General features: G+C 45.2%; 1 protein-coding gene across 2 annotated transcripts in view; it reads right to left on the bottom strand.

Moving 5' to 3' along the window:
- Positions 1 to 26,282, bottom strand: part of itga11a (integrin, alpha 11a) — a 215,769-nt gene that overhangs the window by 162,511 nt on the left and 26,976 nt on the right. For both annotated transcript variants that reach the window (XM_063066150.1, XM_063066151.1), the window contains exon 2: positions 16,433 to 16,544. In XM_063066150.1, the coding sequence (XP_062922220.1) occupies positions 16,433 to 16,544 (112 nt within the window). The remainder of the gene's footprint in view (positions 1 to 16,432; positions 16,545 to 26,282) is intronic.

Genomic DNA, 26,282 nt, shown 5'->3' with positions numbered 1-26,282 from the left:
GGTGAAAAAAGTGCAAAAGCTGCTCAAAGGTTGTGAAGGAAAAAAATATTTACAAATAGACCAAATGAAAAGAAACGTATATGCAAAAATTTGCAAATATACAGAGGCTTTCTCCATGACACACTTTGTCTTTAACTTTCCAATATAACTATTCATCTACAGTATTGTCAAATCCAGCCTCCACACCTCTGGCCTTATCCAGTGCCAGTAGGGTCCTTTGGCGACTCTCCAGCTGGCACAGACCTCTCCGGAACCTTAGTCAATAAGTCTCCAGCAATATGTCAAATTTTGCTAGGAGTGCCTCCTTCAGTTCAGGGTAACAGTTGGACCTTTCCTCATCCATGGCTGAGTGGGCTTCAAACTCAGTCAGTTAGTGGAGGGATGAGTAGACACACCCATTCCTCCTTGGGTCACCCCCACGTCTTGGCCAGCTGTTGGAAACATAGGAGGTAATTCTCGATACCCTTTCCCTTTTGGAAGACTGGCATCTCAGGTTCTGACCGGGAGGCAAAGACTCCACATCTTGGCTCAGGTGCAGGAGAAGGCGCAGGCACTGGTTGTTGGGAAGACACCTGTGGTGGCTGTGAGGACTTGTCCTGCACACCTGGAGGCCCAGGTAGCAGAGAGCACCGGGATGCTGATGGTGGAAGCAGCATTCTTGGGCTTCTGCCCTCCGAGGGGACTGGAGACGCTATGAACCTGGGAGTCCCTAACGTGTTGGGTGCTCCTGGGACAACACTTGTCTCTGATCAGGCTGGTTTGTAGCTCTCGGAAATCCTGCAGAGATATTTCTTCCCAGGCCTGCTGCGTGGAAATGAACTGGCCAAGAAGAGCTGCCAGCTACGACATCCCCACAGACTTCCCCGTCTCCTCAGTAGGACCCTGACGTGTCTTGGGCCGTGCACCTTGCGCCACATACTCTTCAGTCGTGTCCCACCATCCGACCCCTTGAGACTCCATCTCTGGAGCGTCCGGCTTAACTCTGGTCTTCCTTAAGCGCAGTCGAGCTCTTTACGACATCTTCACCCCTTTTCGGCTCACCATCCCATCCCCCACCGTCATCTGTCACACCTTGCTATCAGGGGCGCCTTACCGTCGGTGTTTTTCCAAATGGTGACCCTCGTCGGGCACCCTTACCCACGCCTGATAACGAGGTGTGACAGCCCCGCGATCTCTGCGGCCCAGGGTTGAGCAGAGTACTGCGTAGGGGCAGCACTGTAGCGGTAAGTGCAAAGATTTACAGACCCGTCAATTAGATTGCAGTTCCTGCCTGTCTGTAATGAGTTTGTACATTCTCCCCATGACGGCACAGGTTTCCTCTGGGTGCTCTGGTTTCCTCCCACCTTCCAAAGACGTGCAGGTTAGTGTTAGAAAGTTGTGGGCATGCTATTTTGGCTTCCCCAGTGCAATCCTCGGGCTATGTTGATTGCTGAAGCAAAAAGACGCATTTCACTGTACTTTCCGATGTTTCGATATACATGTGACAAATAAAGCTAATCTTTAATGTTGTAAAGATAGCTAATCTTTAGTATCAAATAATTTTCTGTGTTATAAAGAAATAGCCCTAAGTTATACGCTTGCCAGAGTGTTAGACATCCAAGTGACAAGGTGCCAGACAAGTAGCACAAATCCCATCTACTAAAACCAATGATAGCGCAAATGCTTAGACTTGCCAATCAGCCAGCTGGCAAATTTACCGAGAAGCTGGTTAAACTATTTCTGCAGTAGCCTCAAATAATACAGTGCCTCTCAGAAAGCAGCTATGTTTGAAAGCAGTCACTACACGTTTGCGGATACTACCCACCCTGAAAACGGCCTTTCCCAAAAGCTCCCTTCTGGAAAGTGCTATGGGGATATTCAAACAAAAACTTCATGCCATCTTTAAAGATCCATCCCCTAGCTAGTTAACCTGATCATCCATTAGGGTGTTAAGGTGACTTAGGGGTTAGTGCAATGCTATTACAAGTTGGGCAGTTCTGGAGCTTGGGATTTATTTCCAATGCTATCTGTAAGGAGTTTGTACGTTCTCCCAGTGAACTGTATGGGTTTCCTCTGGGTGCTCTGGTTTCCTCCCAAAATTCAAAGATGTTTTGGTTAGTAGGTTAATTGGTCATTGTAAATTGTCCTGTGATTAGGCTAGGGTTAAATTGATGGGTTTCTGGGTAGTGCAGCTCATTGGGCTGGAATGTCCTATTCCACACTGTAATTCTAAATAAATAAATAAGTATTCTAAGCAACGCACACAAAATGCTGGAGGAATTCAGCAAGCCAGGTAGTACCTATGGAAAAGAGTACAGTTGATGTTTTGGATCGAGACCCTTCAGCTGGACTGCCGAAGTGTCTTGACCCAAAACGCCGACTGTACTCTCTTCCATACTACCTGGCCCGCGAGTCCCTCCAGCATTTTATACGTGTTGCTTAGATATCTAGGATCTGCAGACTTTCTCTTGTTTGTAAATGAATATTCTAGTTAGCCTCCACCCCCTCCCCCTACCTATTATCTCCGTCGCTCTGCTGTAAGGACTTTAAGTCGCTTTTTATAATGCTGTTTTTATTGTAAGTACATGCTGGCATTTATGTGTTTGTGCACATTTCACTTTATAACCTCTAACTTTATTTTTTTATATAAATCTTTATTCTTCATAAATGTTGAATGTTTTTTGCTGCATGTCGCACCCTAACCAACACACCACAGCAAATTCCTAATGCACGTAAATGAATGTGGAGGATAAGGTTGATCCTGAATACATGGGTGCTTCATACAGTGAAGCCTACCAGGGAATAATTACTTCTAATAATGGTTACTGCTCAGCGCGGGGTTGCTGGAGTGCCAATATGCACCAGAATTTAAGGTATGTTGCTGAGTGCAGTTTGGTCCTGAGCCCCACAAGGATCAGATTTAACAAATGATACACTTTGGCACACCTAAGCAGCGCCTGCACTGCCAAAGAGCAGGGCCTTGCTGAGACCCCAACCATGACAGACGCTTCCAATTCCGCTCCCACCAGCCAGGGATTTCTCAGCCAGGACTTCTGAAGGAGGATCCCCTGTGTCAGATTCTTCCTTGCAAGCCAGCCCAGCCAACTTGAAGGTAAAGCCTTGAGAACATTTGTTCAAAATAGCTTCAGAATCCGAGAAAACAATGTAAAACAAGAAGCCCTAGGGTACACAAGGATCTTATTTTGCTCAGCTGTTGCTCTCCCTTAATGTGTCAAAATTGCATTCACATGATTGTTATTATTTGTAATAATTCCCTCACTCATGGTTATCTCAGAAAAGATGTGCTGACATTAGAGAGGGTTCAAAGGAGGTTCACAAAAATGAATCCGGGATTGAAAGGCTTATCATATGAGAGAGCATTTGACGGCTCTGGTCCTGTACTCACTGGAATTCAGGAAAATCAAGGGGATCTCATTGAAACCCATCGTCTCCTATCATTTTGAATCTCCCACTCCCCCTCCCACTTTCAAATCTCTTACTAGCTCTTCTTTCAGTTAGTCCTGACGAAGGGTCTCGGCCCGAAACGTCGACTGTACCTCTTCCTAGAGGTGCTGCCTGGCCTGCTGCGATCACCAGCAACTTTTATGTGTGTTGCTTGAATGTTGAAAGGCCTCGATAGAGTGTATGTGGAGAGGATGTTTCCTATGATGGGGAGTCTAAGACTAGAGGACACAGCCTCAGAATAGAGGGGTGTCCATTTTGAGTGACAATGTGGAGGTATTTCTTGTGCCAGAGAGTGGTGAACATGTGGAATTCGTTGTCACAGGTGGACGTGGAGGACAACTTATTGAATATGTTTAAGGCAGGGATCGATAGATTATTGATTAGTCGGGGCATGAAGGATTACTAGGAGGAGGCAGGGGAATTTGGGTTGAGAGGGAAATGGATCAGCAGAGCAGACTTGATGGGCCAAATGGCCATATTCAGCTCCTATGCCTTATGGTTTAGGTTCTGTTTCTTCTGACCAGAGGTAGCCTTGTTCGATCAAAGTGCTGGATTGGAAGAGAAACTACATTCTTCCTTCTCAGTCATAAAAGCAACAACAAACAAGTTTGGAAGACAACTGAATGGGTCTTTGTTTTAGTCCAAGAGGGACGGCTGCTTTCCTTAGTGGCCTGACTTCAGCTTTGATTAGAAAAAGCACAAAAAAACTAAAATACTTTCATGTTAACGATTAATTAAGTTGTTTTTTTTTAAAAGAAGATAGGTTTCATAACTGGAAACTATCAAACAACTGAAGAGGTAAAAAAAGATCAAATGAAATCTTGAAATAAGTGGCGAAATTCCACAGAGATCATATTGTCAGTATCCTGGCCGCAGACCTAGCACTGTTATGGGGATGCAACAAGGATTAGGTTGCATTAATCTCATGTCTGTCCTTAAAACAATAACAGTCTGGTGGAACTGAGCCTTTGCTCCAGTCTTGGCAGCAACCATCAGCGCCACACCCTGGTCTAATGATAGGAACCTGTCTGATCTCAGGAAACAAGGTTCGAATGATAGCCTCACTTCACCATGACTACTCATCACCTCCGCCGATTAACGTCTGATGAGGAATCCACCCGTTCATTTTCAGTTTTGCCTGCTACAGTGTCTCTCAGTTAGGAGATCCTATACTTCTACTACATTTGACCACATCAGGGCTTGTTGACAAATTGATTCATTTTTTGACAGATAATAGGAGAGGATTGTAGTAGGTCATGGGCTCAAGTATTTGCCTTGAGTATCAAACTGTTACTGATTTGACAGAGCAGTACTGAGGGACACACCGCACTGTCTTTCGACCATCAGCTAGAAAGGAGTTTACCTGGTCTTCTGGTCAAAAGTTCTGTCTCAAATGACTTGATCAAAATAGATCAAGTGACCACAGTTTTAAACCACAAGGCCACAAGACATAGGGGCAGGATTAGGTCTTTTGGCTCATGGAGTCTGATCCACCACTCCATCATGGATGATCTATTACCCCTCTCAACCCCATTCCTCTGCCTTCTCCCTGTAACCTTTGACACCAATACTAATCATGAACCTATCAACCTCCGCTTTAAATATACCCAAAGACTTGGCCTTCCACAGCCATCTGTGACAATGTATTCCAAAGATTCACCACGTTCTGGCCAAAGAAATTCCTCCTCATCCCTGTCCTAAAGGACAACCTTCTATTCTGAGGCTGCAACCTCTGGTCCTAGACTCCCCCACTATGGCAAACATACTCTCCACGTTGATTCTATCTAGGCCTTTCGATTGGTTTCAATGGAACACCCCTCATTCTTTTGAACTCCAGCAAGCAGAGGCCCGGAGCCATCGCAGGCTCCTCATATGTTAACCCTTTCATTCCTGGGATCATTCTTGTGAATCTCCTCTGGACCCTTTCCTATGTCAGCACCTCCTTTCTTAGATAAGCTCCAAGTGTGGGCCTGACCAACGCCTTATAAAGCCTTCGCATTTTCTTAGCTTTATCAGTGTGACCAAACAGCAGTTCTCTTTATAACTTCAGATGAATATGCACGGTAGTTCAGTGAGCAGTCCTTTGATTATGAAGTGCTTTAGGACTAGAGTCACCATGTCTCAAAGAATGTTCTAAGGCAGGAGTTCCAAAAGTTTTTTATGCCATGGACCAGTACCATTAAGCAAATAGTCCATGGTCCCCAGGAAAGGTCTCCAGAAATGAATCTCCTGGGCACTGCTGCAAACAATAGCAGCAAGAAAAATCGTGAGATTTTTAAAAAAGTTTTTTTTCCCCTCATATATGTGTTTGTTGGATGGAAGATATCCATTTAGTATAAAATATTGGGCGCTATGGTAACGTAGCAGTTAATATGACGCTATTATGGCATGTGATGTTCCAGAGTTCAGAGTTCAATTCCGACGCCATCTGTAACGAGTTTGTACGTTCTCCTCTTGACAGTGTGGGTTTCCTCTGGGTGCTCTGGTTTCCTCCCACAGTCCAAAGGTGTACCCATTAGTGGGTTAATTGGTCATTGTAAATTGTCCCATGACTAGGGTTAATAGGTGGCTTGCTGGGAGGGGCAGCTCATTGTTGCAGAAGGAGCTGTTCCGCACTGTATCTTTAAATGAGTAAATATAAATATAGTTGTTTGACAGAAGAGTTATGAAAAGCTTCATCACTCTCCAGTTAAGGTGGGAATCTGGGTCTCTCTGAGAATGAATGGATGATAATGACAATAATGGGAGAGTAGGGATGAGTTGGTTGGAGGTCACATGACAAAATCTGTCCGGAACCATCAAATGGCATTGCCATCAATAGAACTATTGGTGATCCATAAAGGAGATAAAATGTCACTGGAGTACATTTCTCCCCAGCAGGGTCACTTCACCCATCATTTCAAACACTGATTGATTGATTGATTGCTTGTCTGTCGTAATTTTGAAACCAGTGTGAGAGAGTTTTTAAAGTGGAAAAGCCACTCTTTTCACCTCGGAAGTCTGGCTCCAGCGGTACAAGTAGTCGTCACAACTGGGGTTTCCCTTGGTTGCAGAGGATGATCCTGACTTCTTCTATGCCTTGTCCTGCCCTTTGCTCTTCTCAAAGTGTTACAGAATCGCCTTCCTGGCCATTGGTTCTCACTGTAGATCTCATCTGCCCAGACCACTAGACCCGATTTTGCATGCTGGGACAGGCGTATCCCTACTGCACCAGGGTATGTTGCCGCTGGCTACCCTCGCCAGTCAAAGCATGTGTACTGTGATGTAGCCACTGTCACATGCAAGCAGCTACTGGAAGCCACGGGTGAGAGCCGAATGTCCGGTGGAGAGCAAAGTTGAGTGAGCAGCCCTGGAATGGACACAACAAGCCCCTTCACCAGAGGTGTTTCCATTCCCTAGACACGCCATACACTGAAACACAGATCAATAACAAAAGTAATTCTCGTGCCATTGTGAAGCACTTTCCACTCGATCGATGCAAGTTTTGGAACAATCAAATCACAAGAGGGTCAAACTGATGTGAAGGGAGCAACATGTACATTTGGGGGGACACAACAGCTCTGTTTTGGCTGCTGGCAATGAAACTACGCTATTCTTGGGGCGGCATGGTAGTGTAACATTCAGCACAACACCTTACAGCGTGAGTTGTAAGACCGTGGTTCGATTCCCGCCGCTGTTCGGAAGGAGTTTGTATGTGCTGCCCATGACCGTGTGGGTTTCCTCCGGGTTTAACGTACACGTTAGGGTTAGTGAGTTGTGGGCATGCTATGTTGGTACTTTGCTGATTTGATTTGATGCAAACAACGCATTTGACTGTATGTTTCTATGTACATGTGACAAATAAAGCTAATCTTCTCTTTGTCTTCCTAATCAAAAGCAGGTGTTGCCTAAATTTAGTTCAGGAAGCAACAAGTCCAGAGAGCCAAATGGAAGTGGTACTGTGCTTCTTGTTAGCTATATCCTGAGATGAAAAGCTCTTCAGTTCTATTATTGGATGGTTGGAATTTCAGGATGAATCAACACACTCATTATAAAACAGAAAACTCTTGGCCAGCAAGGATTTCAGAGTAAGGGTGGAGTTTAGCTGCAAATTGACTGTGGACTGCACATCAAAGGGTTGGAAGAGTTGACCAAGCTCTAAAACGATCTAAGGGAATATTTCTATAAAAGTGAAAAGAGGAAAGCAAAAAAACATTTGTATTGCTTTAGCACAATTCACCTCCCTGACAAGACATTCCAAAGCACTATGCAGTAGTGAAAGACTTCTGTAAATGGGCCGATGAGCTGAATGGCCTAATTCTGCTCCTATGTCATATGCTTATTGCTGTAACACAGAAAAACAAGAGCAGTTTAAAGACGCAGGGAGGTTCTGAAATGGAAATGGTGCTGGTTATCCTGGCCCAATGTCCTGCATTAGTGCCCAGTAAAGAAAATTGTAACCTTCATTTCAGTCCTAACAAATGATCCACTGGATCAGAACCTTTCAGAAATAGTAACCAAAAGGTGATGTCAGGAAATATATCAAATGTAGATTAGAACAGTACTTCTGAAAACCAGGCCTATATTTACCCCTGTAGCAACACAATTTAAACAGATAACTTGGCCATAACCGCACTCAGTTGTCACTTTATTCGGTACACCTGTACACACACTCGTTAATGCAAATATCTAATCAGCCAATCATGTGGCAGCAACTCAATGCATGAAAGTATGCAGGCATGGTCCAGATGTTCAGTTGTTGTTCAGACCAAGCATCAGGATGAGGAAGAAATGAGATCATAGTGGCTTTGACCATTGAATGATTGTTGGTGTCAGATGGGGTGGTTTGAGTATCTCAGAAAATTATGATCTCCTGGGATTTTCACACACAACAGTCTGTAGAGTTTACAGAGAATGGCGTGAGAAACACAAAACATCCAGTGAGTGGCAGTTCTGCGGGCGAAAATTCCTTGTTAATGAGAGAGGTCAGAGGAGAATGGCCGGGTTGTTTCAAGCTGACAGGAAGGCGGCAGTAACTCAAGTAACTACACGTTACAACAGTGGTGTACGTAGAAGCACCTTTGAATGCATGATATGTCGAACCTTGAAGTGGATGGGCTACAGCAGCAGAAGACCATGAACATACACTCAGCGGCCACTTTGTTAGGTACCTCTTAATTAGGTGCATTGCTGTTTGAGTGAACCAGCTGTAGGTAAATTCTTTGCAGCAACACACTTAAAAGTTGCTGGTGAACGCAGCAGACCAGGCAGCATCTATAGGAAGAGGTACAGTTGACATTTCGGGCCGAGACCCTTCGTCAGGACTAACTGAAAGAAGAGCTAGTAAGAGATTTGAAAGTGGGAGGGGGAGGGGGTGACCCGAAATGATAGGAGAAGACAGGAGGGGGAGGGATGGAGCCAAGAGCTGGACAGGTGATTGGGAAAAGGGATATGAGAGGATTATGGGACGGGAGAAAGAAAGGGGGAGGGGGGAATCCCAGAGAATGGGTAAGGAGTATAGTGAGAGGGACAGAGGGAGAAAAAGAGAGAGAGAGAGAAAAAATTATATATATATATATATATATATATATATATATATAATAATAGGTAAATAACAGATGGGGTACAAAGGGGAGGTGGGGCATTAACGGAAATTAGAGAAGTCAATGTTCCCTCCCCCTTTCTTTCTCCCTAGGCCTCCCGTCCCATGATCCTCTCATATCCCTTTTGCCAATCAACTTTCCAGCTCTTGGCTCCATCCCTTCCCCTCCTGTCTTCTCCTATCATTTCAGATCTCCCCTTCCCCCTCCCACTTTCAAATCTCCTAATATATCCTCTTTCAGTTAGTTCTGACGAAGGGTCTCGGCCCGAAACGTCGACTGTACCTTTTCCTATAGATGCTGCCTGGCCTGCTGCGTTCACCAGCAACTTTTAAGTGTGTTGCTTGAAATTCCAGCATCTGGAGATTTCCTCGTGTTTGCGTAGGTAAATTGTTGGCTGTATCTCCTGCATTGCAAATGGAGTACCCGCTAGATTGCGATGATTCCCTAAATTTTAATCAGTCCTATAGAATTTCATTACACATTTAAGCATTCCACTTTTGTCTTGAGGAATCACTTCCAGAAACAGTTGGCTATTGTAAACTGTTCCTCTTCTATTCCAAATCATCAGACACAAAATGCTGGAGGAACTCAACAGGTCAGGCAGCATCTTTGAAAAAGAATAAACAGTTGACATTTTTGAACATTTTGAGATCCAAGCATGTTTCAGCTCCATTGACTGACCACCCAAAGAGAACCAAAAGTTCCCGATCCCTCCATGTTTTCACCGAAACTCTTTTCCATCACATTGATACCTTACATTTGAGATCAATGTGGTTTAAAAATGCCTGTTCAATGCCTTCTACAGGCTGAGGAGCAGTCACAATTCTGGCCCATTGGCTTAGCTAGTAAACGTGTTGTGCTGCAATGCCAACAAAGTAAAAATGGTAGCAACCATCCAAATACATAACGGTGCATTGATTCTGAGTTCCACAAGAACCCAAAGAGCCAGATTTGTTGGAGAAAATAGAGAAATCAAAAATTTTAAAAAAAACCATTGGCATGTAGTCTCCATTGAACTCTACTTGAATCTTACAATAACAATGAATTGGAAAGGGCTGCAAAGTGGGACCGGCTTGGATGGGCCTTTTGGTTTGCATGGACCAGATGGGCTGAAGTGCCTGTCTTTGTGCCATGACTAGGCATGTTTACAGCTGCCAGGAGAGAGGCATCGGAGCTGGCGTGCTCCACCAGAGGCAGTGTGGCATGGCGACCAGGCTGGAGCTGGTGCTGTCTCCCAGCGTTCGCTCAGCAGGAGATAAAGCTATATTGCAGTCGACTGCAGATTTCAGCAACATTCATGGCTCAGGTCTGGACTATTTTTTTGTGTTGACTGTATCTTATATCTTTATGTGCTTGCTAGCTTATATGTGCTATGTTTGCTTTGTGCTGTGTGTCTGTTGGTACTTTCTTTAGCACCTTAGCCCCAGAGTAATGCTGTCTCATTTGGCTGTGTTCGTGTATGGTTGAATGACAATTAAACTTGAATTGAATGTACAAAACTGGACTCCTCTTTATGGACCCTGCTTACACTTCTTGCTGCCTCAGTAAAGCAGCCAGCATTAACCAAAGACCCCCATCCGCCCAGACATTCTCTGTTCTCTCCTCCTCCACCAGGCAGAAGGTTCAAAAGCCTGAAAGCACACACCACCTGTTTCAAGGACAGCTTCTATCCCACTATTATAAGACACTTGCACAGACCTCTCGCATGATGAGATGGTCTCACAATCTACCTCTTTATGATCTTGCACTTTATCGTTAACATGCACGGCGCTCTGTGAGTAGCTTTTACACTTTATTCTGCATTGTTGTTTTTACCTTAGTCTAGCTCAATGCCCTATGTAATGATTTGATCCTTAAGTTTGTCATAGCCAGGGGTGATAGTGGGGATAAGCTCCCACTACCTATTAAATGCTGTCAATGGCATGCGGCTCAAATAGCCACTGACAACAAAGTCCAGTTCCTGGCCTTCACGTGCGGCTTAGCTTCTAAGCCTGGCGGATCCATTTCTACTGACAGGAGAAGGGGCAAAGTGGATTACTGGCACCTTGAAACCAGCCCCTTTGGGCAGATGGGGCTCATCAGCCGTGGTTGGCAGCTCAACCAGGAGAAGGAAAGCTCTGACCTCAAACCTCCGCTGCCTTGAGGCTATACCTTCTCATGGGGAAGGCTTCGGGAGTAAACCCCAAGAGAAAAATATGGAGCTGGAGTCCCTAAAGCCCTACATTGAGTTCAACGCTGACTGGCAACTCCTGCGACACTGCTGGTGCCAAACTGAATTGGTCTCTGCCATTCCTTTGGGTGCATCAAATGCATTGAGAGGGGGAGCTTGCCACATGGGCAACAGCTTGCTCTCCATATCGTATGGTCCTGGCATGTATTTCTAGATAGCTGGGATGCAACATCCATGGTTGACCCTGATCAACGGAGGCCTCAGAATACACTGCAAGTCTATTGGTAATGGTTTACCAAGAGGCAGGATTATTCCGAAACGGCTATGGACAGACTTTGAGACGTCAGCAGATGTGAAGGTTCAGTCATTACTTTTGTTCCTAAATAATATTTCCTAAATAATTGAAGAATCAAAAAAGTTATAGGGATAGTGGCAGGAAAGCTATGCAAAGTTGGAAAGTTGGCATGACCTTTCTGAACTGCAGACCAAACGAGGGACTCCTATTTCTTATGCTTATTCTCATCCGTGTTTCCAAATCCTCTGAATTGGCCCCTTTCCTTCTTTGTAATCCCCTCCAGCCTCACAACCACCTGAGAAATATCTCCCCCACCCCCCCCCCACCAGTTCATAATTCCCTCCCCAAATCCCTTGGTATCTTTTCTGTTTTGGCACATATGGTTGATGTCAGAAATCTGATAACCCTCTGTCCGAGATTGCTCTCATTGCTCATAATATTTCCTTCAGTCTCAATCTAAATTTACACTTGGTAAGCCTTCTTGTAAAGTGTTGTGGGACATTTTTATCATGTAAAATATGCTGCCACAACTACAAGCTGTTAGTGTTCATGTAAAATGCATTGGCTGGGGCTGACTTCTGGGTCCAACTAATGCTTACTCAATAACATCAGCCCACAACTCAACAGTATATCAAAGTTATGTACTTGAAAACTAATTTAAAGTTCTCTTTCTTAGTTTTTTTCCTTCAAAGTTCTGGTCACTTGAAAGTAATCCAATTACTTAACCACAGCTGGAATTTAACCAAATGCTACTAAACCTTCAAATATTTTGAGCGCTAGAACACTACCACACAGAAATAGACCGTTCGGCCCATCGTGTTAAGGAATGATCTGCCTTAAAAAGATGTGAATACAAAGCTTCTGTGGTATATAAGCACAGATTATAGATTAACTGGGCCAAATGGCCTGTTTCTGTGTTACTCATTCATTTGTTATGTGGCGCGTTGTATGACCTAAGTGATCATGTTCTTTCCACAACCATGATTGCTCTTGGCAAATTTTTCTACAGAAGTGGTTTGCCGTTGTCTTCTTCTGGGCGGCGTCTTCACCAGACAGGTGGCCCCAGCCATTAGCAATATTCTTCAGAGATTGACCTCCTGGCTTCAGCGGTCACACAACCAGGAACTTTGATGTGCACCAACTGCTCATACGACCATCCACCACCTGCTCCCTTGGCTTCACGAGCCCTGATCAGGGTGGGTGGGGGGAGGGTGAAGACTAAGCAAGTGGGGGGGGGGCTAAACAAGTGCTACGCCTCGTCCAAGGGTGACCTGCAGGCTAGCGGAGGGAAGGAGCATCTTACATTTCCTTTGGTAGAGACGTATCTCCACCCCGTCACCCCTGTGTTATACACTTTATATACTCCAAGTCCTTTGAATGGCTAGTTCCATTAATTTGAGTTACTGTACTTGTACCATGGAGGCAGCACATTAAAATGGACAATCTCCACAATGCTCTCGCCAAAGACAATGTCACCTACGTTGAGGCAATGATTCTTAGACTTCAGCTGCATTTGTCCAGGCAATCTGGCTGGATGGCCAACTCTCCACAGCTCAGACAGTGAAGCACCTTCAATAACTCCAAAAGACTGAGGTTTGGTAAAATACTGAAAGGCTTTTATTCGCAGGACTCCGTGGGAGGAGCAACGGGGCAGTCAGCAGAGGGGCGTGTCCAGACAGTTAACCCAGTTACAACATATATACATGGTTTACCACAGACAGGTCATACACTCCCAGCCCTATTATGGTCAGAGGTTCAGAGGTATTCAGAGGAAGGACCACAAAGATCTTAAAAAGACACATCAGAGCAAAGTTCGGAGGAATTTGTCGCCAACTGATCTGGAGGGACTGGGGGCAGCGTGGGAAAAGGAACAAAAATGGGAAGAGCAGAGGATCAGAGTGGGGGGCGGGTGTGAGAAATAGGGCTACGTAAATTTAGGAAGCAATGTTTATGGCATTCTTTTATTTAGAGATAAAGCATGGAACAGGTCCTTTCAGTCCACTAAGCTGTGCTGGCCAGCAAATTAATCCGCGAATAATCACAGGACAATTTACAATCACCAATTAGTATGTCTTTGGACCCTGGGAGGAAACCGGAGCACCTGGAGGAAACCCACATAAAGATTACAAGGTGATCTTCCTCCATTTTGTGTTGGGCTTCACCCTGGCAGCAGGGAAGGCCAAGGGTGGACAGGTCAATGTGGGAATGAGAAGGGGAGATGAAATGGCTTGCACCTGAGAGTTCGGGATGGCCACTGCGGGCTGTGTTCGGGAGCTCTGTAAAATGGGTGCCCAGTCTGTGCTCAGTTTCACCGTTGTAGAGCAGGCCCCATCGGGAGCCGCAGATGAGGTTGGAGAACATGATGGGTGATGTTCACTTTCTGAGGCCAAAGGTTGTGGCAGGAGACTTGACTACTAACATCTAGTCTGCTACTCTAGGACACTGCCTGGAGTATAAGCTGTGCTGTCTCCTAGCTGAGATCTTCCAAGGTCCTTTAGCTCTCTCAAGTGGGCAGAGGAGATTTTTCCATTTTCCAGCCTGAAATTCGATCTTCAATTAACGGTATTAAAACAGAAAACCCGATCATTGTCACCTAATGTCTGTAAGACTCTGCTGTGGACAAATTGGCCACTATATGATTACAGGAACAACACTTCACAAGTACTTTGCTGGCTGTAAACCTCTTTGGAATATCACGAAAAAGATTTCTATAAATGAAAATCTGGTTAGTGATGCTACTAGCAATTTGACAGCTGGTTAGGGGGGCCGATTTAAGGTACATTAATCATTTAGAATTACAGGTAGCAGAGAGGATTTGAACACCAGTCTTCTGATTGAAAACACAACATTTACCTCTGGAGATCAGCCAGGAATAAAAAACAGAGTTTCAATTTAGGGATACTTTCCTCACCTTCTCTTGAGGTGAAAGTGATTAGATCTATGGCTGCGTGGAAGGTCTGTTGGACAGATTAGCCTTGACAAGCCAAGCTGCATTTTCTCAGTCCACATTTTTGTTGGATTCTTGCATCAGGTACGGTTGCCAAAGAGGCAGCATCTGCAATTTGGCTAAACGTTCATGCACTTAATCAGGAGCTGTTTATTACCTCACACTTGCCTGACTTTGCCAGGCGGCGTTGCCAAACGTGGCTCTGTGCCAAGACCAACATAAAAGAACTTGAGCAATTCATCCTGTTTTTGGGACCCAAAGTCAGTGCAAGAGTTCACACTTGCCTTGCCTTCAAACCGTGAATCGTGGTGATGGTGGGTGAGGTTTATCTGAGTGTGCTGACTGTGTTTGTGGTTGAATGTTGGGGCGAACTATTTTTCAATTCAGACTTACTCTTAGATAGGCAGATGGCTGAGAGAAAAATGGATGTTATAAAATTACGTCCTTTTGTAATAGCCATTGCTGAGCTGAGAAAAATGCTCTAGCTCTCCAATCTATCTATGTCTCTCATAATCTTATGTAGCACTATCAAGTTGCTTTTCATCCAACTTTGCTCCTAAGAGGAACACTCCAGCTCACTCAACCTATCATCCTAAGACTTACTGTCCAATCCAGGCAGCATCCTGGTAAATCTCATCTGCACCTTCTCTAAAGCTTCCACATCCTTCTCATAATGAGGCGACCAGAACTGATCACAATACTCCAGGTATGGTCTAACCAGCAATTTATAGAGCTGCAATATTACCTTCTAGCTCCTGAACTCTGTCCCCGGACTACTGAAGGCCAACGCATCATTCATCCTTTTAACCATGCTGCCAACTAGTGCAGCAATTTTGAGGGATCTATGGATTTGGACGTCAAGATCCCTCAGTTCCTCCACACTCCATCCTGTCATTAACCTTATACTTTGCCTTCAAATTTGACCTTATAGAGTGCATCGCTTCACACTTTTCCAGATTGAACTCCATCTGTCATTTCTCAGCTCAGCTCTGCATCCCGTCAATGTCCCATTTCGTTAACCTACAAAATCTTCTGCATTATCCACAACACCAACCTTCATGTCATCTGCAAGCTTACTAACTCACCCTTCCATGTCCTCATCCAAGTCATTTATAAAAATCACAAGGCAGAGCAATGTTGATCATTATCCTCCAGGCATTTTCGTGAGAAAGAATTATTCTTCATGCTGTTACAGAATATCACAGGCATCTGAGATGGAAGAAATGTTTCGCTGACATTGGAAACAACCTTCAAGGGTAATCAAATCTAAGGGAATTAAAACCTGCCAGACATTCAGGAAGACCAACATTTTCCATTTATTCCAGTGAGCTGGCTTTGCTTCGGAAAGTAACAAGCTGCCAAGTGCATTTAGCACTTCAGTTCTAATCTGTGGGATTCCCCATGTAAGTCAACAATTCGTTCACCAGCCTACCGTGGACTTGGAAGATTCAAGACTCAACGATTCAAAGTATTTATTATCAAAGTACATATAAATTATACAACCTTGAGATTTGTCTGCTTACAGGTAGCCACAAAGCAAGAAACCTGAAGGAACCCAATTAAAAAAAGATCAACACCCAATGCGCAGAGAGAGGGAGGGAGGGAGGGAGAGAGAGAGAGAGAGAGAGAGAAACCAAATCATGCAAACAATAAAAGGAAGCAACATCATTCAGAATGAAAGTGGGCCGAGAGACCTGCGGCCTGGACCAGCCGGAGCAGGCGTCAGGCCTTGTACTTGGTTCACCACACAGCAAGGCACATCGTTGTGAAGCTCGCAGACACGATGCCTGGAGCGGCCCAGAGCAGCACATAGCCTCAGCCTCAGCCGAGGAGAGCAACACCCTGCCTCTTCAATCCATCTGGCCTGGCGTTTATATTGTCCAAACAATTCCGCCACAATAGGACCCGGCCGCGTCAGTATGCTTTGGGCGTGGACCCCATTGCCATGTTCCAGCCTTTAGGCATCAGTTGAAAGACCGACCATTTTTGCTTACCACTTTTGCCCGCTGGCTTCATGCTGCTGAACTGTGTATCCAAACTGCGCTTCTGCAGAGCCTCTGATGATTTTTGGCCATTTCGTGTCAATGTTGAATGAGGCAGAGGGATCTGTTGGAGGCAAGAGGAAGCACTATTAGTACTGATCGTCTGAACAGCTTTTAGTTGTTCTGGAGAATAATTCACAAGCACGTGAATTGATCGGACAATCTCTTGCCAAACTCAGAACTGGGCGGCGTTCAGATGTGAGACAGGTGCAAGAAAGGCATAGAGGCTGGGCAGAGAATGGCACAGAGGCAGAGCACAGCGAGGGATGTAAACTGGGCACAGAGAACTGCCACCAAACATGGTACCATCTGGCAACCTGTTGGGATCAGATTCCAAGTTCCAAGAGTTCTTTTGCTGTTATGGCCCCACTAAACTGAATCACAGATGTCAATGGGAAAAATGAATGATAAAACCTGGATTGCTACAAATCCCCATGCAGACCGAACACAATAACTCACTTCTAGCCATTCCCAGACATAAATAATGCTGAATGATGTGTGATTGCCTTTGAATACAGGAGGTTCGGAAAGAACAGAATACCTGAGGTAAACTTTGCCCGGAACTTCCTATCCTTTGAAGCCGAATCTGTGACTTGAATGAAAAGAACTATATTTGATATCTCACAATTTCTAACAGCATCCAGGTCATTTACAAGGATCAATGCCTCAAAAAGGCAGCATCCATTAAGGACCCCCATCACCCAGGACATGCCCTCTTCTCATTGCTACCATCAGGGAGGAGGTACAGGAGCACGAAGGCACACACTCTGTGTTTCAGGAACAGCCTCTTCCACTCTGCCATCAAATTTCTGAATGGACATTGAATCCATGAACACTACCTCAATATTTATCAATATTTATATATATATATATATACACACACACACACGCACACACACATATATACACACTTCTTACTGTAATTCATGTATTATTCATATTTTTATGTATTGCAATCTACTGCAGCTACATAACAACAAATTTCATGATATATGCTGGTGATGTTAAACCTGATTCTGGTTGTGATCCTGAGCAAAAATTCCCTCACTTATAGCACAAAGTAACTTCTTTAGAGTATCAGTGGGAACTACTGCACCTGCCATCTCCGAGCTTCTCACTTCACCCCCTCTCCCCCCACCCCCACCCACCTTCCCTCCACCTGGTTTCACTCAGCACCTACACACAAGATATTCTGGCAGATGCTGGAAATCCAGAGCAATGCACACAAAATGCTGGAGGAACTCAGCAGGCCAGGCAACAACTATGGAGAGGAATAATATGCAGTCGATGTTTCGGGCTGAGACTCTTCATCGGGACTGGAAAAGACTGGGGAAGAAGCCAGAATAAGAATGTTGAGGGAGGTGGGGGAGAGGAAGGGCCTCATGCTGACAGGTGAGAGCGAATATTTTGCAAATGCTGGAAATCTAGAGCAATACACACAAAAACCTGGAGGACCTCAACAGGTCAGGCAACATCTGCGGAGAAGAATAAACAATCAACAATTCATGCCGAGACCTTTCATTACCTGCCAGCTTGTGCTCCTACCCCTCATGCCACCTTCTTACTCTGGCTTCTCTCCTCTCCATTTCTGGTCATGATGAAGGATTTCGGCCCAAAATAGTCATAGTCATAGTCATACTCTATTGATCCCGGGGGAAATTGGTTAAAATGTTGATTGCGCATTTTGTGTGTGTTGCTCTGGATTCCCAGCACCTGAAGAATCTCTTGTGTCTGAGTTATCAATGACTATCTTTCTTCCCTTGTTATCCCTGGATGGCAATCTCTTGACATATCAGCATTTAAACTCATCACCCTCTGCCAGTGTACTGGTAATGGCTGCCTTGGATGAGCTGGGGTTTCCTCCAATTAAACGATGGGAATAGAATAGAATAGAACTTTATTGTCATTGCTCAAGCCAACAAGATTGTGGTGCTACTCCAGTCCATGCAAAACAGATATTTACAATTCATGCGGTACAGCTTAATAATAAAAAATAAAAATATTCCCATATTTACATGCAACAAGTGACTTTAATAATCCATTACACTCAAGGGCATTGGCAAGCCGGGGCATAGTATTATTCAGCTGCACAACAGCCCTCGGGAAGAAGTTGTTTTTCATTCTTACTGTCTTGGCTAAGATGTTCCTGTATCTCCTACCAGGTGGCAGGAGATTGAACAGACAGTGTCCGGGATGGGACGGGTCTTTAATGATGTTAAAGTGCACCGTAGGTATCGAGAGTTGTAGATGGTCTCCAGGTCTGGTGGCTGAGTCCCAGTGATGTGCTGAGCCGTCCTAGTCACCCGTTGGAGAGCTTTGTGATCTGTCTGCTGCAGCTGGTGTACCATGCAGTCGGTATGCTCTCTGTCACACATTGATAAAAATTGGCCAAACAACAGGAATTCTGCAGATGCTGGAAATTCAAGCAACACACATCAAAGTTGCTGGTGAACACAGCAGGCCAGGCAGCATCTCTAGGAAGAGGTACAGTCGACATTTCGGGCTGAGACCCTTTGTCAGGACTAGCTGAAGGAAGAGCTAGTAAGAGATTTGAAAGTGGGAGGGGGAGGGGGAGATCCAGAATGATAGGAGAAGACAGGAGGGGGAGGGATGGAGCCAAGAGCTGGACAGGTGATAGGCAAAGGGGATATGAGAGGATCATGGGACAGGAGGCCGAGGGAGAAAGAAGGGGGGGGAACCCAGCGGATGGGCAAGGGGTATATTCAAAGGGATAGAGGGAGAAAAAGGCGAGTGAGAGAAAGAATGTGTGTATAAAAATAAATAACGGATGGGGTACGAGGGGGAGGTGGGCCATTAGCGGAAGTTAGAGAAGTCAATGTTCATGCCATCAGGTTGGAGGCTACCCAGACGGAATATAAGGTGTCGTTCCTCCAACCTGAGTGTGGCTTCATCTTGGCCAGTAGAATTGGCAAGTAGTTTTTGGGGCACAATAGCACTCCTTAAGCACCTCATGTAGTATAGTCGCTAGAAGCCAGCAACCATCATCACCTGGCCAAAACAGCACAAATTCTGTAGTGTCACCAGTCTGCAGTGATCGCCATTCCTTCAACAACCATTGTCTTATTCAAACAGACAGATAAGTTAAATCAGACTGAATCGTGTTTTCAACACTGAGCTGGGATCCCAATCTCATTATACTTCCCGTTAGTAATTCTAGTTGCCTGCCTCTCTGAAAGCAATCCCTTCAGATCCTGCATTGCTCTTTATCTCCTTAGTTTGGACTGTGCCAACGATCTTCTGTTCGCTCTGCCATTCTTTATACAACTTAACCCTGCCAGATTTGGGTCAACAACCTTAGGTGTCAACTCTGTTCCTCTGTCCACAGAGGCTGCACAGTCTGCTGAGGGCTCATCGCGTTTTCTCCTTCTGGAGCTGGGAGACTGTCCGTGTGAGTGGGTGGGAGGGAGGAAACAGGCTTGTTTTACTGGGGGTTTTTTTTGCTCCATGTGTTCTGTTGCGTTGTGCCAAACAATGCGCGCATGCTATGTTGGCACTAGAATGTGTGGTGACACTTTTGGGCTGCCCCAGCACATCCTTGGGTGTGTTGGTTGTTAATGGCCAAGTCGTTGGGTATATTTAAGGCAGAGTTTAATAGATTCTTGATTAATCAGGGCATGAAGCGATACGGGGAGAAGGCAGGAGATTGGGACTAAGTGGGAAATGGATCGGCAATGATGAAATGGCAGAGCAGACTCAATGGGCTTAATTCTGCTCCTATATCTTATGATCTTAATCACATAATGAATTCCACTATATGTTTCCAGGTACATGTGACAAATAAATCTGCATCCAAATCTGTCTAGTTCTGATTTCCAAGATGGACCATGTAGAATGGAAATAGGCCCTTCGGCCCAACATCTTCATGTTATCAGATGTCTATCCCTCCTCCATCTGCCTATCATCCTTCCTGATCTAGATCCACCTATCGCTTGCCAACTCTTGCTGCGCTGCTTCCTGCCACCTGGATATCTTCTCTAATCTCAGTCCAGATGAAGAGCCTCAACCTAAAATGTTGAATGTCCATTTCATTCCACAAATGCGATCTGACCTACTGAGTTCCTCCATTATTTTGTTTTGCTATTCTAGACTCTAGAGATTGCAGTTTCTGTTGTTTCCAGCTGTTCCGTACTTGGCCCAGAACCTTTGATGCTGTGGTGTTTCAAGTTCCAGCTAAATTCTTCAGAAATGCTGTGAGCATACTTCCTACCACCACTGCTTCAGGCAGTGCATTTTTCCACTTCTTTGATTTTACATCCCAGAACAATATGGTCTTTTTTCCTACTTGATCTCTTGTCACCCAAGTTATTGGTTCCTCGACACTCATCACTTTAATTTTCAGCTTCTGATCTGTTGTCAGCTGTGGCTTGGCTGGTAGCTATTTCCCTTAGAATCGGAAGGTTGTGAGATTGAAGCTCCACTTTAGGAGCAGGCACACGGAATGCTTTCCTGCTCGCGGAGCTGTCTTTTGAAAGAGATCTTAAAGTGAGGTCGAAAGTTGAAAGTTGAGTTTATTGCCATATGCATAAATACATATCTGCACAGGTGCAATGAAAAACTTACACACAGTCGCATCGCAGGCGCATCACGCTCAAGTTCAAGTATCATTGTCATTCTACCATACATGAATATCAATGAGTACAGCCAAATGAAACAGCGTAACTCTGCAGTCAAGGTGCAAAACACAGTACCAAAAGTCATACACAGCACAAGGCACATAAAGCACATATAAGAGAGCAGTAAGCACACAGTCACACAAAAGGGTATATAATATAGCACAAGTCCCTGAGTCCATGAATGTTGTTGGCAAGAAAAAGCACACAGCTGTTTGTAGATGAATGGAATCAAGCTTGTCTTTCTCCAAGCGCACACTGGAGGGCAGCACTGATGCCAGCATGGATGCCCCGCCACACCGCCTTCGGTGTCATCTCTCCAGGCTGGCTGCGACAGGCGACATAGCATCTTTAGGCCCAGTCCACACTACAACCAAGGCCGCACAGCTTTCCTGCCGTCAGTCCCGCCAATAAACCAGCGAGCCGGACTTGCAGTGTTCCGCGCCACCAATGCCCGGCAGGGTCTTGCAATCACAAGAAGAGTGACTAGGACAATCACTCACTGTCAGACTGCACACCGCGTTCGTGCACTGACTCTGAGTCCCTCTCTGTAGCAGACAGCAACATGGTTCACACCAGGTCCAGCTCTTCTGTGAACAAGCAACTCGAGGATGCGGCAGAGCTGCAGCACTTGAAGTTCTGAACATCCAGCTGTGTCTTCCGATTGTAAAAAAGATAACAACACCTTTGGTTGCCCCTGTAGAAGCCGCTGTGCCTGAGCTCGCTGCTGTCTTACATTGCATCATAAAAGCACAAAGATCAAAGGGACTGCTAAAAGAAGTTAGTATGCTAGAGTCATTAAAAAATTCTAAATATCTAGTATGTTCGAGTCACAGAAAAAGATCAAAGAGGAATGGTTGGCGGACCTTTGAGAATTCGATGTCTGTGCTGCCAGATTGAAGCATTCTTTGTTGCTCAGAGTGTGGAATGAGCTGCCTCCTGAAGTGGCAGATGCGGTTTCACTTGTAACGTTTAAGAGAAGTTTGTCTGTACATGGATGGGAGGGGTATTGAGGCCTGTGGTCCAGGTGTAGGCCGAGGGGACTTGGCAGAAGATCGGGTCAGCATGGACAAGATGGGATGAACAGCCTGCTTCTCAATAATTCAGGCTGTCAGAGGTTATGGAGAGAAGGCAGGGGACTGGGGTTGAGAGGGATAATAAATCAGCCATGATTGAATGAACTAATTCTTTCCTACGTCTTGTGGTCTTTCTGTGCTATTTATTTATCAAGATATAGTGCAGAATAGGCCCTTCTGGCCCCCTGAGCCATGCTGCCTAGCAACCGCTTCACAGGACGATTAACAATGACCAACTATCCCATCAGCCCATATGTCTTTGGACTGTGGGAGAAAACAAGAGGACCTGGAGGAAACCCACAGGGTCACAGGGAGAATGTATAAACTCCTTACAGACAGTGGCGGGAATTGAATGCAGGTAGCTGGTACTGTAAAGCGTTGTGCTAACTGCTGTGCTGTAGCACCTTATGATAGCAACTCTAACATACTAACTACTTTTAGCAAGTTACTACTCTTGATAAAACACTGGAAATGTTTGCGTCCAGGTTTCTGAACCTGGTTCTGTGGGACCTTAGCTGAAGTTTTTTTTCCCAAAAGAACAGGCAGCATCCACAGAGGGAATTGGAGAACTGATGTTCTGAGTCAAAGACCTTCATCTGGACTTCTAACTTGGAGCAGGATTAGAGTAAGGAATGGGTGCTTGATGGTTTGCTTAGAGTCGGTCCATGACTCCCTTTGACCCCATTCGTGTATTCTCAATCCTCATAGAATCACAGAATGGCAAGCACAGAAAGAGGCAGGTTGGCCCACCTAGTTTTCCCTCCCATTGTTGCACTCTGCCATTAGCAGGCACACACCATCCAGAGCCCCACTGTCCTCTCCCTTCTTCAACTTCTGTCTATACTTCTCACTGCCTCAGTACAACAGCCAGCACAATCAAAGACCCCACCTACCCCGTACGTTCCCCCTTCTCCCCTCTCCCCTCGGACAGAAGATACAAAAGCCCGAAAGCATGTGCATCCAGCCCTGTGTCACTGTCATCAGTCTCTTGAATAGACCTCTTGTACAATAAGGTAGACACTTGGCCTCACAATCTTCCTAGTTATAATCTTGCACTTTATTTTTTACCTGCACTGCACTCTTTCAGTAGCTGTTACACTTTATTCTGCATTCCCTTTTGTTTTGGGGGGTGGGGGCGAGAATATAAAAACAAATATGGAAGGCTGAGGCTTTATAAGATATTGGTTAGACCACATTTGGAGCATGGCTATAGAGATAGATATGTAAATAAATAATACTGAGAACATGGGTTGTAGGTTCCCTGAAAGTGAGTCCATAGATTGTGGAATCAGTTCAGAGTTGAGGTGAGCGAAGTTATCCATGTTGGTTCAGGAGCCTGATTGTTTCTGAACCTGGTTCTGTGGGACTTGCAGCTCCCGTGCCCCTTGGTCACTGCAGCAACGAGAAGACAGAACGGTCTGGATGGTGGATGCTGCTTTCTTGTGGTAGTGCTCCTGGTCAATGTGGTCAATGGTGGGGCTGCCCCCCAGCAAATCCTTTGGTTGTGTTGATTGCTAATGCAAATCCGAATCTGAATCTGAAGGCAGGACAGAGAGACTGAGGGGAACGTTGGGAACAGGACCTGAATCCCATTTCAGTGCATTCATTGGAATAGATAAAGAAAGAGGGGAGGTAGTGAATCTCCGGGTTGCCAGACTGTCGCTCTTCAGTAGCAGAACGGAATGCAGCCTTATTGAGTTGGCAAGCATGCATCACTGAGTAAATCCTGACTTGCACCATTTATCCATCTCTTGGCTCCATGCCTTCCCTTCACGTCCATTAAGAAGATGTCAATCCAGTTAAAGTGAAAAGATGGCTTGTGTGAATGCTTTTCCCTTCCTGCTCAATGGTATGCTTGTTTATCTGGCTCGACAGGGTTAAGGTAAAACTATTTTCTCTTTTCCTTCGGGAGAAGCAGCCAGATCGCCACAAATGTGTGAGTTAACTGAGTTAGTGACTTGGTGACTGGAGTCTGGCCAAAAAGGCAGCACTCCAGTCCAAACCTAAGCTAGGAAAAATAAACCTCTATTCTGAGCCACAGTGCCCTGCCAGCTTTACTTTATAGCTCTGCACTCTAACTTTCCTGAAGCTGACCATTCATCTCTCAGTCTCTCCTGTCTCCCTTGTTCAAAGAATTAGAGTCGTAGAACATCACAGCACAGAAACAGGCCCTTTGGCCCATCTGGTCTTCTGTCTAGTCCAGTCTACCTTCGCTTGGACTACAGCTCTCTATATCCCTCTCATCCATGTACCTATCCAAACTTCTCTTATACATTACATTTGAACCTTCATCTACCACTTCTACTGGCAGCATGTTCCATACTTGCACCACCATCTGAGTGAAGAAGCTCCCCCTCAGATTCACCTCAAATATTTCATCTTTCACTCTAAACCTATGACTTCCATTTCTAGTTTCTCCAACCTCAATGGGAAAAACCTTCTTGCACTTACCCTATCTGTACCTCTATCAAATCTCCCCTCATTCTCCTACACTCCAGGGACAAGTCTTACGGGGCTTGATGGGCTGATGCAGACACAGGGTGTCCAGCAACAGATGTCATAGTTCCAAAATAAGATGTTGGTCACTCAGGGCTAATATGCTTATTAATTATACACTATTTCTCTTTTTACTTGTATTTTCCAAATCAAATGTTGCCCTTCCCCCCACCTCTCATTCCGAGGATATTTAACTAATGTTCAGGTGGTTGCCATGGGTGATGGGTTATTCATCAAAGTTCTCTCCAAGGCAAAGTCAGTCCTTCAGAGTCAATGTCATGCCCTCCCCCAATCTGGCAGGGTGAATGTGTTTAAATCACAGAATGAGTTGTTCCTCACTATCCATGACTGTTCTCCAGCCCCCGGTCTCTGATCCGCACTGGAAGTGAAGAAACACGACATTGTCCAGGAGAAACGATCACCAGAGAGCAGAGGGTTAAGGTGCCTGGAAAAGGACCAGATGCAAGCTAAGGGAAAATGCTGGAGGAATCATGAAATGATTTAAAAACACAAAGAAAACTGGATTATTACTTGGAAAGCAGACTTACAAAATAGGAGTGGGAATGGGGCTGACTGGATTGCTCTTGAAAAGAATTGACATAGTCTCAGTTCACTAAGTGGCCTTGTTCTGTACTGAACTATTCACTTACTCCATGGAACCTCCCACAGTCAATCCCAATTAAGGGTATTTCCAGGCATGAGGAACAGGAATACAAAACAAAAGGTCTTTATCCCAATCCACACAGAGATACGAAAGGCCAGTAACACACATCAAAGTTGCTGGTGAACGCAGCAGGCCAGGCAGCATCTATAGGAAGAGGTGCAGTCGACGTTTCAGGCCGAGACCCTTCGTCAGGACTAACTGAAGGAAGAGTGAGTAAGAGATTTGAAAGTTGGAGGGGGAGGGGGAGATCCAAAATGATAGGAGAAGACAGGAGGGGGAGGGATGGAGCCAAGAGCTGGACAGGTAATTGGCAAAAGGGATACGAGAGGATCATGGGACAGGAGGTCCGGGAAGAAAGACAAGGGGGAGGGGACCCAGAGGATGGGCAAGAGGTATATTCAGAGGGATAGAGGGAGAAAAAGGAGAGTGAGAGAAAGAATGTGTGTATAAAAATAAATAACAGATGGGGTACGAGGGGGAGGTGGGGCATTAGCGGAAGTTAGAGAAGTTGATGCCAATCACCTGTCCAGCTCTTGGCTCCATCGCTCCCCCTCCTGTCTTCTCCTATCATTTTGGATCTCCCCCTCCCCCTCCAGCTTTCAAATCCCTTACTCACTCTTCCTTCAGTTAGTCCTGACGAAGGGTCTCGGCCTGAAACGTCGACTGCACCTCTTCCTAGAGATGCTGCTTGGCCTGCTGCATTCACCAGCAACTTTGATGTGTGTTGCTTGAATTTCCAGCATCTGCAGAATTCCTGTTGTTTACGAAAGACCAGTATTGGTTGCAATATACCGCACTGTGCAAAAGTCAGAGGCACATCTATATAGAATTATACAATATTTTGCAGAAGGTGCCTAAGATTTTTACACAGTACTATAGTAATTTTATGCATTGTACTGTGCAGCTACCACAAAAAAAACAAATTTCATGACATA

This window comes from Mobula hypostoma, chromosome 13 (assembly GCF_963921235.1).
Source record: "Mobula hypostoma chromosome 13, sMobHyp1.1, whole genome shotgun sequence".
Taxonomy (NCBI): Eukaryota; Metazoa; Chordata; class Chondrichthyes; order Myliobatiformes; family Myliobatidae; genus Mobula; species Mobula hypostoma.
This window is presented reverse-complemented; position numbering and strand designations above follow the sequence as displayed.